Genomic DNA, 13,630 nt, shown 5'->3' with positions numbered 1-13,630 from the left:
AGATTTTCTACCCTTTTAGTTCGGGAATGAAAAAGTCTCTTATCATGTTCATGTTTCATGCAGAATAATTAACAATGACAGGAGTTCTTTTCATCAAAGATTGATGGCCCATAAATCCCTCATTTTTTTTTTGCTTTTTAATGGATATATTATTTTGACCAAACTTGGGAAATTTATTTATTTTATGCTAAGCTATTAATATTTTACTAAAAAACACACTTTATTAGTTTCCTTAATTGTAGCAGCAAACCTAGGTACTCGTTAAACCTAATGTTACTTAAATATATTTAATTGAAAATCAATTCAGACAAATGGAAACTCGCTTAGTCGGCAGGTTTGCTGCGGCGGGGGTATTTTATATTAAATTGTTTGGCACCCTTCATGTGCAGCATGGTGCTTTTGAATCAAGCAAATATTACTATGACTAGTTTGTGCAACCACTGAATCAGTAACATGTTATTAGGCTACAGTAAAAAATTTAGAGGACATTTTAGTGCTTGGTAAAATGCCATTATTTGGATTTAAGTAAAAAAAAAAAAAAAATACCTAAGCTATTTTGAGGAACTAAAAGATTCAATCTAAATCTAGGTCTACAATTAAGTAGTGATAGGAATAATATATACCTAACAAATTATTTCATATCCCTCAACTGCTTTTGTGATTTGTAGATATTTTGATATTAAATGCAATCAAACGCAAAAATGAAATGGAATCTTGTGAATTGTTACCATTTGGTCGAACAGTGTTAGATGTTTCTTTTGACACTGTTTTTCCACATTTTATTTAATTTTAATTTTATAAAAACCCAATAAAGTTTTGCAATAAGTTTTCAAAAATATTTTCACAATTTTTAGCACATACCAAGCGCATGTACAACTTAATAAGATCAGATCCAATTATCACAGAATTAATGATTGTTTATTTCCCCTGTCGCCATCTCACACTTGGATTATCTAAATATATCTCGGCCTACTCTATAAATAGGTCAGTAGGTTCAATGCAGCTAGCAGGAGTCTGTTGTATGTTGCGCTAGTATCAATATTTTCACTCACCATGCCGGAAAAATGTATTGACTGTGAAAAGGAAGCTATTGTAAAATGTAGTGGATGTGGAAAAGTGTTGTTTTGCAGTGACGAACATAAAAAGAAACAATCTGCTTCTCATAAAAATGTTTGTAAACCCTACAGAATAGAGAACAATGAAAAATATGGAAGGTAATAATTTATCCGTGTGCAAAACACTAGTTTATTGTAAATTTATGAAATAATATAATATATATATATCTACGAGGTTCTTCTATATATAGAATTAGCTCGTGCAAATACAGGTACAATGTTTAAATTTTGGATTTGCAATAGTTTGGGAGTATCAGTATCAGTACACTAAATTTTAATATGTACCTACAATTTATAAGATTTAGCACTTTTAGCATAGACTAACCACCACAAGTAGACTTCTCGTCCCATTGTAAACTTTGAAGCTCGATTTTCGTGTGTAGTTCATGTCCGGTGACACTGATCGCTAGTCAGTATCGACAAAATTTTGTTTCTGTTATTTTAGGATTAATTTAATGATTTGTGCTTTAAAGTTTGGTTATATAACTAGAGGATGAGTTACTGTTTATGATTGGATCGTTTTATTTAGTCAAACAAGGTTTTAAATGACTGAAATAACAAGAAAAAAATTGTAAACAAAACTCAACCCCTACAGTGCACTGCACAGAACTAACAATAAAATTGATCCATAAGGATGAGAAATCTACTAAGGGAGCATATTTTATCTATGCTTTTAGGTACCGGTATGCATTTAAAGAAATAACATTTAAACAATCTTAGACAGTAAACAAAGCTACTGATCTCATTCCATTCTACACTTATCATTTACTTGTATATTTGGGTTACAAAATCCCAGTAACATCCTCGACCACAGAGAAGTAAAGTACAGAGGAAACTTGCTTATCAGACGACCCTGAGCTTTTAGCTCTAGTATGCTGTGTTAGAAATGTAGAAAGAGCCCGCGAGCAGCAAGCACTGTACGGAAATTACTACCACACAGGGTCTTCCTCCACCGTGAGCTATTAGTATAACCTTGCATATCTTAATACATGTGGGCGAGGATGGTGGTGTTGGACTTTGCCCTAGACACAATTAAGTGTACCATTATGTTTCCTCCATACCTTTCTTCTCAGTGCCACAACTTAGCCTAGTAAATAAAATATATAGACATTATATGATAAACTACATCTGTTTTTTTATAGGTGGTGGACATCTTAATAATTGTGTTTGGTCTTTGAATCATAAAAAAATGACTTCCCCCATTCTTGTTTATGATCCAGGTTTCTGAATCATTAAACAGAACATGTCTCAAATAATTCTGTTTACCATAATGATATAATAATAAATTACTGGCTGGGTGGCTGAGTGGTTATAGTGATCACCTAACAATCAAAAGGTTGCCAGTTCAATCCATGAGAAAAGTCAGTAGCTTTTTGAAGGTTCAAAACTGGACCGGGCTGTTCCTGATCAATGAGCTTTAAATAAATGCTCCTGGCTAATGAAACAGCTGATCTTAGTCAGTAACATATCTACACACATCCACACTTCATTCTACACTTATCTTTCAATCATAATTTGGGTTAAAATACATACCTAGATGGCGTCCCTATCTCAATTGGTAAAAATAATACTTTTTGACTCGTTTAACAACTTATTCAAGGTTTTAACTCCACCTCAGCTACAAGACTCCTTGTTCAGGTACCTGGTGGCCTGCAGACCAGTCCAGCAAGGAGAAATGCTACTCAGAGAGAGAGCTGTCATCGTCGGTCCTCATCTGGACACTCTCCCGTGCTGTCTGGAGTGTCAAGAACCTCTCTACCCTCCAGGGACTCCCTGCAGTGTCTGTGGAGTCCCAGGGCTCTGCCCCCGATGTACCCACGACCCTCTGGAATGTCACCTGTTCAAGGGACTCAATACGGATCAGAAGGAAGCGCTCATGAACGCCAACAACCAGCATGTCCTACCACTACGAGTGCTGTTGAACATAAGGTAAGGGAACAGTAATACCCATTGTCAATGGTAGTTCTTTCTTTGTTGTTGAGGACAGGACATTTTTAAAGTCTCAGTAAAGTGTTTTTCATATTCCTGTAACCGAAAATAGGTATCTCATATTTGTGAGCTTTAAATAAATCGTCATTTTCCATTCTATCAAAACATATGATTTTGCTTCTCCTATAAACACTTTTACCTGTCACAAACTAACTTTTTCCTTTCTTAAACAAACACTTCCCCTAAACAAATGAAGTTCTTGTTCAGCTCAACAGGAGCACTAGTATATAGTGTATATAGTCAGTTAAGTATATAGTGTAGTATATAGGTAGTGTGTATTCTTTTATTACAGAAAATCAAGAAGCCTTATGTGATTTTTGCATCGTGATGAAAAGCAACATTCACCACTTGTCACAAAAGTTCCATTTGGGGGCTTGATAGTTGTTTCCGCACTCGCCTTCCCCTGATCCTCTCTCTCGTAAACCACTATCTTGCCTCAAAATGTGTGACTTTTGGGACTAGTAGTGCAATATACTATTAACAACCAGTTAGTAAAGTAACTTGTTTGTCTGAAATTCCTAATTTTACTAAAGGCTTGATTACACAGGGTGATTTTAAAAGGTTCTAGCGGTTTTTTTTGCCTAGCTCATAAGCTATAGCCAGTACTCGCCACACTTGCTTGATAGCTGCTATTAAAAAAGTTCTGGAAAAAGTTTCAAACTCGCAGTTGTTTGAGTACAAGCCATAAGTAGGATTAGTTTTGTTTGATGATGTTGGAGATATTGGTAGATAGCAGAAGTTCTATGACAAACTCATCATCGGCAAGACTACTTTTTGACTACCTTGCTCTTGGCCTTCAAGCTTATAAACTCACCTTTGTGGGATCGAGCCTTTTATAGATATGCTATGACAGTTGAAAAATTAAATCAAAAACCACAAATATATTTGTTGGGTAGGTACAAATATCATAGAGTCATAACAGCATAGGCAAAGGCTTGATTCTACAAAGTGATTTTTAATAAACCTTTTTAGCAAATTATTACATTTAGCAAAGTTGTCTATTGCAGTTTTCTGCAAAATATATCGTTTTACTATGTATTTCAAGGCAAACTAAGTTGTTGATTAAGGAGAGAGTAAGTCCCTAAACTTCTAACTTTAACTATGATAGTGGTTTAAATACCTTATGTAATTATTTTACCATATGTTGTATTCTAACTTTACAACATTATATGTAGTCTTTCCAATTGTAATCATTTGTATTTTTAAGATCAGAAGAAGGGGACCAAAGATTCAAGAATATTTTGGAGTTAGAGGCTCACTTGGAGGAAAGAAAAGACACAGATGCTTGGCTGAGTCACCAGAAACATGTGGTTGAGGTAGGACTGATGTTGTAAAGAAGTACCTAGGTGAAAATTCTTTCTCCTGCAAAAGCTCATGACTTGCAAAATAGTTAACAAAAATAAATAATAATACGCATCAAATTAATGTGAAAACATGGAGCAAAAAATAAACATCTAGAAAGCAAAAAGATTAAATCTAAATTTTCTATTGTTTCTTTTTTATAAAGGAGAAAAACAATGGTTAAGCCTGGAAGAAAAAAAATTGAAAACCCATATTGAACATATTAATTGATTCTGTTTTCTAATTACTACCTTCTCTTTGGTTCATTAACCTAAGACAATGTTTACTTCTGTGGTGTCTTGATAGCATTTGTTGATTTTATTGTTGATAATAGACTTAGATTCATTATTGAGAAAAAAACCTAAGTTGAGTTTTTGTGCTATTAATACACCTAGAGTAGAAATATTAAATCTAAAACGATTAGTTAAGTTCTCTAGTCCTTTTATTAGAAACCCAAGCCATTGAAACATGTGTTTTCAAGGTTTCAATATTAACGTTGTTATGCTTACTATTGAATTACTACAATTATACTCCATTCCCAAAATTTACGCGGTTTTGGAGGGAACAATCTATATTCCCTCCACGTCTTGATCCTACCATAAAAACATAGCTTAACAGCTGAGATTATTTAAAACGTCAATCAGCTGTAACATTCATTAAGCAGAAAAAAAGTGGTGGGGGAACTTTTCCTCATACATACCACAGAGGAACAGAGGATACACTCCATGGTACACTAGTGTCTAGCACTAGTGCTGGTGTCTAGGGCAAAGTTCGATACCTTCGAACCTCACCCTTATGTACTCATGTACAGGGCCTGATTAAGGGTCTAGTCGCCAGTAAGCTGACGTTTTTCGCGCCCCCCTTCTCCTTACCACTACCCCTCCTCTCTGCTACCACTTTCACAATGTCAAAGAATGAATACTAATACTGAATTCAAAATTAGCTTGGATCAAAATTCGCTTAATTAGCTCAAAACTAGCTTAGATTTTAAAAAATTTGAAAATAGGCTCATACATTTTTTTGTTAAAAATTTTCTTTTTTCGTGCTCTTTCATTTGATATGTCACATGGAATATCTCGCAATTTCAAAATTTTAAGTTAAGGGTAGGGAGAGAAAGGGGGTGAATATCTCACAAATTTATGAGCCGATTTTCAATTTCTTTTTACCAAACATTTATGAAATAATGGATACAAGGTTTCTATGTCATGAGTTGTAGTTTTCTCAAAAGTTCATGGGTACTTTGGGCTTTATATATGGATATAATGATTATGAAAATCTGCCGAACGCACCCTTCCCCGCCTCATTCCCTATCGGCGCGAATCCTTTTTTTGGAATAAATAATTTTTTACGCCCCGGTCCCAACTTTAAGTCTTAGCTATCTGGCGCCCCCCTAAAACACTTGGCTGACTGGCGCCCTAGGCTCCAGCCTAATTAGCCTAATGGGTAATCAGGCCCTGCTCATGTACTACAAAGTGTGGAAGAAGACCCTGTGCCCTGTGTGATAGGAATTCTCACATAGCTGTGTAATGTGCTCAACGTTCAGGCTCTTTCTTGCTTGCCACAAGTATATTCCCAGCGCAATATACCAGAGAGCTCAAAGCGAACGCACATGGTTGTCTCATAAGCGTGTTTACCCTGTACCGGTACCTTCCTTCTCAAAGGATATGTTCAGAATCCTCTTGAGTAGAACACATGGCTTGACCGAGACAGGATTATAAACTACTAAATCTATGTGTCCTGAAATTGGCAGTGCTATTTCCAGCTAGAGGCTTAATTTGACCAGGAGGCAAATAAAGACACTCTAATAAGTCAAAATATACTATCTTAACACTGAACTTCTAGGTTTTAACATGTTACATTCTGATTTCTATATTTTTGTTGAGTTATGCAAAGCATATCAGTTTTAAGTGGAATTTGAATATTTTATTGTTATCAGCTTGGTATTTAGGAGTTGAGGAATGGCCAATTGGCTGATTAGAATTATTTATGTACAAGGATAGGGATCAGCTAGCTTACCTGGTAGACAGAGTCCAGATTAGCCTTGATTACACATAAAACACATGACACAACACAGAAAAACTTAATATTTCGTCCCAGTTAGGGACTTCATCAGAAGGGAGAAGAATGAAAACTCTTCAGAAAACTCTCTCAGTTTTCTTTCTTCTCCCTTCTGATGAAGTCCCTAACTGGGACGAAATATTAAGTTTTTCTGTGTTGTGTCATGTATTTTATGTGTAATCAAGGCTAATCTGGACTCTGTCTACCAGATCCTCAGCTTGGTATTTAGTGATTTATTTACCTTTATTTTTGTCCCTTTCCAAAATGTTGTTACATAATACAAATAAAGTTTCATTACTGGTTTTGTCAAGATCATGTGGATACCGTTGTTGAGAGTTTTTTTTGGACTGGGACAAGAATTAAAATAAGAATCACTGTATATATTTTTCTTACAATTTCAAGGGCAAGCCACAACAATGAGTATATCATCAGCTGTGATTGTAATCTGTTTGAAGTTTTTTTTAGCTTGATATTCTAACACTATAATGTCGTTTTCAGCTGTTCCAGAAACTTGGTGTGATTACAGCAAATCCAGAAGACGAGGAACTTGTTCAGAAGATCTGTGGGGCCCTGGACGTAAACAGCTTTGAGGTGCGGGGGCCTGTGGGGCCAATCCCTGGGGCGGGGCCAAGGCTGCGGGGCGTCTACACGGAGGTAACTGAATTATTGAGGTGGGGCTAAATTATTCTAAAGTGTTTGGTTCTGCAGAACTGCAAATGTGTTTGTAATTTTATTTGGTGTACCAATTTCGCAGTGAAAAGTGTTACACAACATGTGTTAAATGTAAAACATTCCTACAATAGTAATTTATAAACTTTAAATTCCATAAGGTTTCATTGCTAGGTGCTAAGGTATCTGCATGACAAGGAATAATTAGGACAATAGTAATAATTATCCAAACAGTCGATAAAAACATATTGAAGAGGTTCACTTACTTTGAAGGGCTGATTTGAGCACAACATTTTTACAATAGCAAAGTAGTTAAGGGGGTAGAAACAAAAGATAATAAGCTAAGTATAGTAATAGTTAATGCTGCTGACTAGCAAGAGAATGATGATGTATGGTATGAAGAGTTTAATGATTGTTGTAAACTTAACTATAAAATTTAGAATAGCGTTGTATGAAGTGTATGTGTTGCAGGCAGCCATGATGGCTCATGACTGTGTTTCCAATGTTCATCTCTCAGTGGACGATCATTATGTGATGAGTGTACGAGCAGCTGTTGATATTCCAGAGGGTCATCCCATCTTGTATAACTACACTGATCCGTTACAGGTAGGGCAAATATTACAAATGTCTCTCAGAAAATTTAATATTTAGTAGAACAACACGAAAAAGAATTAAACTAAACACATATTAGATCTATTTACACTTAATGGTTTTGTTAAACTTAACAGGAATTTAAAGACTTTAAGATGATAAATGAAGTATTTTAAGATACTGTAAAATATGACGGGATATTGAAGAAATAACGGTTTTTTTGCAGCCAACTCGTGAGCGTCAGAAACATCTGTGGATGGGGAAGTACTTTGCGTGCAGTTGCTCCCGATGCTCAGACCCCAAGGAGCTGGGGACGTACATGGGAGCGGTGAAGTGTCCAAGGTGTAGAGCAGGCTACGTCCTGCTGAATCCTCAAGACCAGGTTAGTCAATGTTATAGTGCTCGCCTTACAGTCAAAAGGTTGCCGGTTCGATCCTGAGTAATTTCAGAAACTTGATGGTTCTAAACTGGACCCAGCTGTCCTTGATCAGTGTTTTTAATAAATAGTCCTGGCTCAAGAAACAGCTGCTCTTAGGCAGAAATAAAATACGTGCTAGGTGTCTCACTACACTCATCCTTTACTTTTGGGATTAACCAGTTGCGTTCCCATCAAACCAGTCACCAAAGTACCAATAGTTTTGGTGTGGGAGGGGTCAAGCTCATCTTGGCGACCCAGCGCTCTCACTTCGAATCTCAGACACTGCTAGTACTAGTGCCTATAGTAGTGATCAAGTTGTTTTCTGATGTACCTTGGTGCAACTGAAACTTCCTATAAAATATTGTTCTGTGGGTGTACGACCATTCTAGTAGTGACTTCCAGTAGCGTTCACTTCTACTGTGCCACAACATCGGCCTTTTCTGAACTTCTTCAATGAGATGTTCCATGACGGCAATAAGAACAATAAAACGAAACAGAAAATAAGAATCACATTCACGACTTAGTGGTGGTGGCGCGACAAGGGACATAGCTGTGGCACTAGAAGGCTTGGCTATTTGAGGCGAGCCTCTACATATGTGCTATACCACACTACCGCCTCGGTAGTCTAAAAAAGTGCTCAGCAAGTGGTCATGGTGGATGCTCTGTGTGACCTTCCATTTGTTAACACCGTGAACAATTTTTCAAACTTTGCGTCTGCCTTGGGAGCGAGCTAGGTGTTGCATGACCATCAGGTCACATGTTGGCCTGACTTTGTGAGAAACAATCCCAGATAAATTGTGAGAAACAGGTCTGTGTCCAACAGAGTAGAACGGTTTTTTAGTGAGCAGTCTGATAAATTCCTAAGTCTCACAGTACAGGCTGACCACCTGGGGTGTGTGAAAACATTTTCCCTTTCCTCCCGAAGGAAAAAAGTGTATTTTCCACAGAGATTGTATAGAATGGACTGACTACGGTCACTAGCTAACTAACTATCTACAGTAACTATAAGGTTGAATAGGTTTGACTGACCAGTTTATGTCACTGACTGGTTGTGTTGACTGCAGGAGTGGTCTTGTGAGAAGTGTCACAAAGTGTTCAACCACGGGATGATGGTGTTGGCGACGCTGCTGTGCCGGGACAAGCTGGACTCTCTGGACAGAGCGGACCCCGACGCTCTGGAATCGCTACTACACAAGTTGCGGAACACGCTGTCTCCGTCTCACAGCGTTGTTGTTGATATCAAACAGAGCATCATAGCAGCTCTGCGGGAGCAGCAGCCGACAAGAGCAAACACGAGGTAATGTTGCGAAATATGGTTTCATAGTTGAGAAAAGGATTCGTGGATTCTTTTGACTAAAGCGTATTTCCATAACTGTAAAAAATACCTACTTTAAATCCCCAATAATTCTTTGTCCAAAAATAATTTTGAATATTTTGGGGTTTCTTACTCCAAAATAAGGCTTCGGAAAATATTTTGCTAAGTGGGGATACGTTTGGCAGAATTTGCAGGCTTATTGGAAAAAGTGTTCTTTTGACTTTGAATTTAGATCATATATTTCTTTAGTGTAGAATTAATTGTTGCTACCAAATACCCGGTTCATGATATAAAAGTCTGCCACAAACCACTTTAGAACTAGTACATTTATTTAAATCTTTAAGGTAATTTAAAATGAAAAAAATAGGCACAGGGTCTTCCTCCACCGGAAGCATTGTAGTACAGGGGCGGTGTTGTTACTAGTGTACTAGTAATATAGTTCGGCCGCTTAGATAGTGACCTGCACGCTAATGCTAACCAATGCTAGAGTAGGTCACTATCGAAGCGGACGAACTATAGACGTCACTCAAGTGTACCATTGAATGTTTCCTCAGTAGGTACATTCCTTCTAAGTGGTAAAAAACACAGTTATAGTTTTTTATAAAAAAATAAAATGTTGCCCAATGCTCTGTAAATTAGATTTAATTCTACTAATGTTTTATTTACAGGAGGAAGATTGAACTTTGCAGAGAGTTACTACCTCTTCTGCAAGCAATAGAGCCAGGATTGAGCAGACTTAGGGGTAAATACTATTTTCAGTTATTTTCTAAACTAGTTTAAGAGTACCGGTATATTTCTTCTTACTAATTTAAAAAGGATTTTGTTCTCATTAACAAGTACCTAATAATATGTTATGTATATTTTTAACTAACTCAAATATCTCATTGAAATAAACGGTATCAGCAATCTGACACATACTTTCTCCCATAAGCTTGTCAACAACCTGTATCCCTTTATCATGGTAAGTGGTAGGAGTAACTATGATATTTTATAAAGACAAATCTCAAGAGTTTCAATAACTTTTGAACAGTTATAGAATTGTTATAGCAATGGGAGGTTGCACTATTTTTGTTTAGAATTAAAAGGACCATAACACATTAATTTGAATCAAAACCGGCTTTTTTCCTAAAATCCCATTTTTTTACTTTATGGGTTTGTTTTTTTATGGGAAATAATACAAGTTACAATAACTTTGGAACTGTATTTTTTACGAAAATGGAATTTGTACCATTTTGTTGTTTGGTTGTAAAAGACTATAACATACTAAATTTTTATCAACATTGTTCATTGGGCCATTTTCAATAAAATCAGATTTTTCCGTTATTTTATAGGTTTTTTTTATAGAAATTCACCATTAAAAATCAAAATTACAAAAAATAAAAAAAGGACCTGGAGATACCATGGATAAGTACCTACATACAAAATTTAATTTAAAACCGGACTACAGAGGTGGTTTGTAGCTCTGTACACATCCACACATACAGACACGCGACCAGACATCACTTCGGAAACCACTATTTTGGGTTCAGGGAGTCGCAAAACGGATATGCTCTCAAACTCAAAAATGTTGACGAAAACAATACTTTCTCCATATACTATGTATAGGGGGAGAAAGTAAAAGGTGCAACAATTTATTTCTATAGTTGTTATTGAGAGGAAAATTTAAAATATCTAAATAATTAAACAAAACAGTATTAGAACCATCCAATATGACAACAGTGACCACTTTCCACTAAATGGCTTTGTCTTAAACAAATAAATGAGTTAAGGCTTCATAAATACGAGCAAAGACACTAAAAGATCAAATAGGTACTATATTAGTAGTGTATTCATTAAATGTTTCTTCTAAACAAAATTTATTTAATTATTGCAGGGATAACTCTCTATGAGCTACACATTGGTCTAGTGACAATGTCGCAAGAATTTGGAGAACACGAGTGGCTGCAAGAAGCGCAAGATGTAAGATAAATTTATTATCAATAAGTCAGAATCTTAGACTGGAAAAAATCCGATGATTAATGATTTAAGTATTTGTAAAATATTCCTTTAAAGGATTCAATATTTTGATTTCAGTTATGGTAGTTTAAACTGGATTAATATGATTGTTAAAGATAGTGATCTATATAAACACAAGTTTGCCACTTTTATTTCATATTCTGCTTTAAAAAACATACCTACCTAATTGTGTATCACTATGTTGAATAACTTAATGATAAAAGTAAAAAAAAAAAATATTGATTGATTTTATTAAGAAATAAGCATTTTAATTGAGAACGAGCCCACTATCTTGATACCGGTAATTCGACAGTCAACAGCTGGCACACCAAAAAAGCAAGTTTTTCAGAACATTTAATTTTAATTGTTGAATATTCAATTGTTTACTCAATTTGTAAAAATGCTCACGTAAGTAATAAACTTATGTGTACAAATTAGTCTGTTATGTATTCATTTATTACAACCCATAAAAAATTCAATTTTCTGGATAACTCGACAACCCCCAAACTCGACAACCTCTGGGTCCACAAATTGTCAAGTTAATGAGGTTTACTGCATAAATTGTTGGCTCGGTTTGGTCTTGATACACTATTAAAGTCTAAAAATTATTTAGTTTTCAATCTCATTACGATTTTGCTGCTAACAATTATTGATATAAATTTTATATTCCAGGTGTTGAAGGAAGCAGTAAGTCTATTACTTTACGAGCCGAGCAAATCCCCAGAAGGTGAACTAGCAAAACAAGCCATCCAGGAGCTGAAGACTTTGAAACAGCTGGCTGCAAAACATGAGAAGAAGAAGAACAAGGCGAAACATAAAAAATAACTTGTTATGTGATAAATAAAGGTAGTTGTAGTGGAGGATTAGTTGTTTTATCAACCCAAATTCAAAATTGTCCGATGATATAAATAGGAAAGTTATAAATGTTCACTAACTTATAAATCAATTAAGTCATGATAAGCCAACTTAAAAAAAACAAGCAAACTTAAAAAATAAACACACACACAAGGGATCGTTAAAACAATTGCAAGAAAATGTGCTATGGTTTTATTTTGTAGTGTTTGGTGTGCAGGGTGACATTCTAAAAGTTGGCCAAAATCAGTCCATGGGAAAACCACTAAAATCACAGTTAAAAATAGAGGCTTTTCCCAACACTGGATAAATTTTGAAAGAAAATTGCCACATGCATTTATTATGCATATTTTTTGAGAAATTGACTACGGACCACCACCGATATTTATTGGGGGGTTAGTACTTCATTTCAATATGAAACACGTTTTCAGCCGCCATCTTGGATCTGCATATTGGAAATAAATAAAGCTCTTAAATGTATAATAGTTTTGTAACACATCATTATGAACTTGATTTCCACGCTGATTTCAATGCCGAAATCCGTTTTTAAATATCTTTTTGATATTCAAATGAAAACTCTCATCCCCCATACGTTTCTTATGGACGTTTAGTACTTTGAACATTTTAAAGATTATTTTTTTATATCTCACATTCTTATTAACGTTTGCAGTTTGTTTTAGCCTTAAAATATTCATCGATGATAAGGGCTTTCATTTGAGCGTTTAATCATTTAAATTAAGCCTTTTCAATCATTGTAAAACAGCTGTGGGATTGTATCCTTCATACGTATCATTGTTATTATTGCCTATCATTACCCTGCAACATGCCTGATACCTGTTAGAATGGAAATGTATGATAATTAAATACATGAAATTGTTTACAGTTTCAAAAACTCAAACATAAAACCATATGATAAACAAACTATGATATACAGGGTGTCCCGGAACTCTCTACCAATATTTTAGGGCATTGCTCCTAGGTAAGAAACATACCTAAATATCATATTTAAATTGTCCGGAAGTCCGTAGTTACTCACACAGCCGCCATTTTGTTTTTTTCAGATATTAATTTTTTTCTAAAGAATGGTTAAACATACGAAATGGAAACTTTGCACAAACCTTTATGACAACTAGACAAAGCTACAAAAAAATTATGAAGATTTTTCAAACTCATAAAACAAAATGGCGGCCATTTAAAATTTTTATAAAATCAATGGTTTTTGAGTTATTTAAGAAACAAAATTTTAAATGGTCGCCATTTTGTTTTATGAATTTGAAAAATCTTCAT

General features: G+C 35.3%; 1 protein-coding gene across 1 annotated transcript; it reads left to right on the top strand.

The window, feature by feature from the left end:
- The first annotated feature begins 1,004 nt into the window (after positions 1-1,004).
- Positions 1,005-12,343, top strand: LOC128983311 (SET domain-containing protein SmydA-8-like). Its single transcript, XM_054402557.1, has 10 exons — positions 1,005-1,214; positions 2,754-3,044; positions 4,312-4,420; positions 7,002-7,157; positions 7,644-7,778; positions 7,990-8,145; positions 9,246-9,478; positions 10,165-10,238; positions 11,370-11,455; positions 12,164-12,343. Exons 1-10 carry the CDS (start codon positions 1,054-1,056, stop codon positions 12,314-12,316), a joined length of 1,554 nt encoding a protein of 517 aa, XP_054258532.1. The 5' UTR covers positions 1,005-1,053; the 3' UTR covers positions 12,317-12,343.
- Positions 12,344-13,630: the final 1,287 nt, after the last annotated feature.

The sequence above is a fragment of the Macrosteles quadrilineatus genome, unplaced genomic scaffold (assembly GCF_028750875.1).
Source record: "Macrosteles quadrilineatus isolate MER2022 unplaced genomic scaffold, UCM_ALF_1.0 Scaffold_1__1_contigs__length_201487025, whole genome shotgun sequence".
Taxonomy (NCBI): Eukaryota; Metazoa; Arthropoda; class Insecta; order Hemiptera; family Cicadellidae; genus Macrosteles; species Macrosteles quadrilineatus.
Note: the sequence above shows the minus strand (reverse complement) of the source record. Positions and strands in the feature narration are given on the sequence as shown.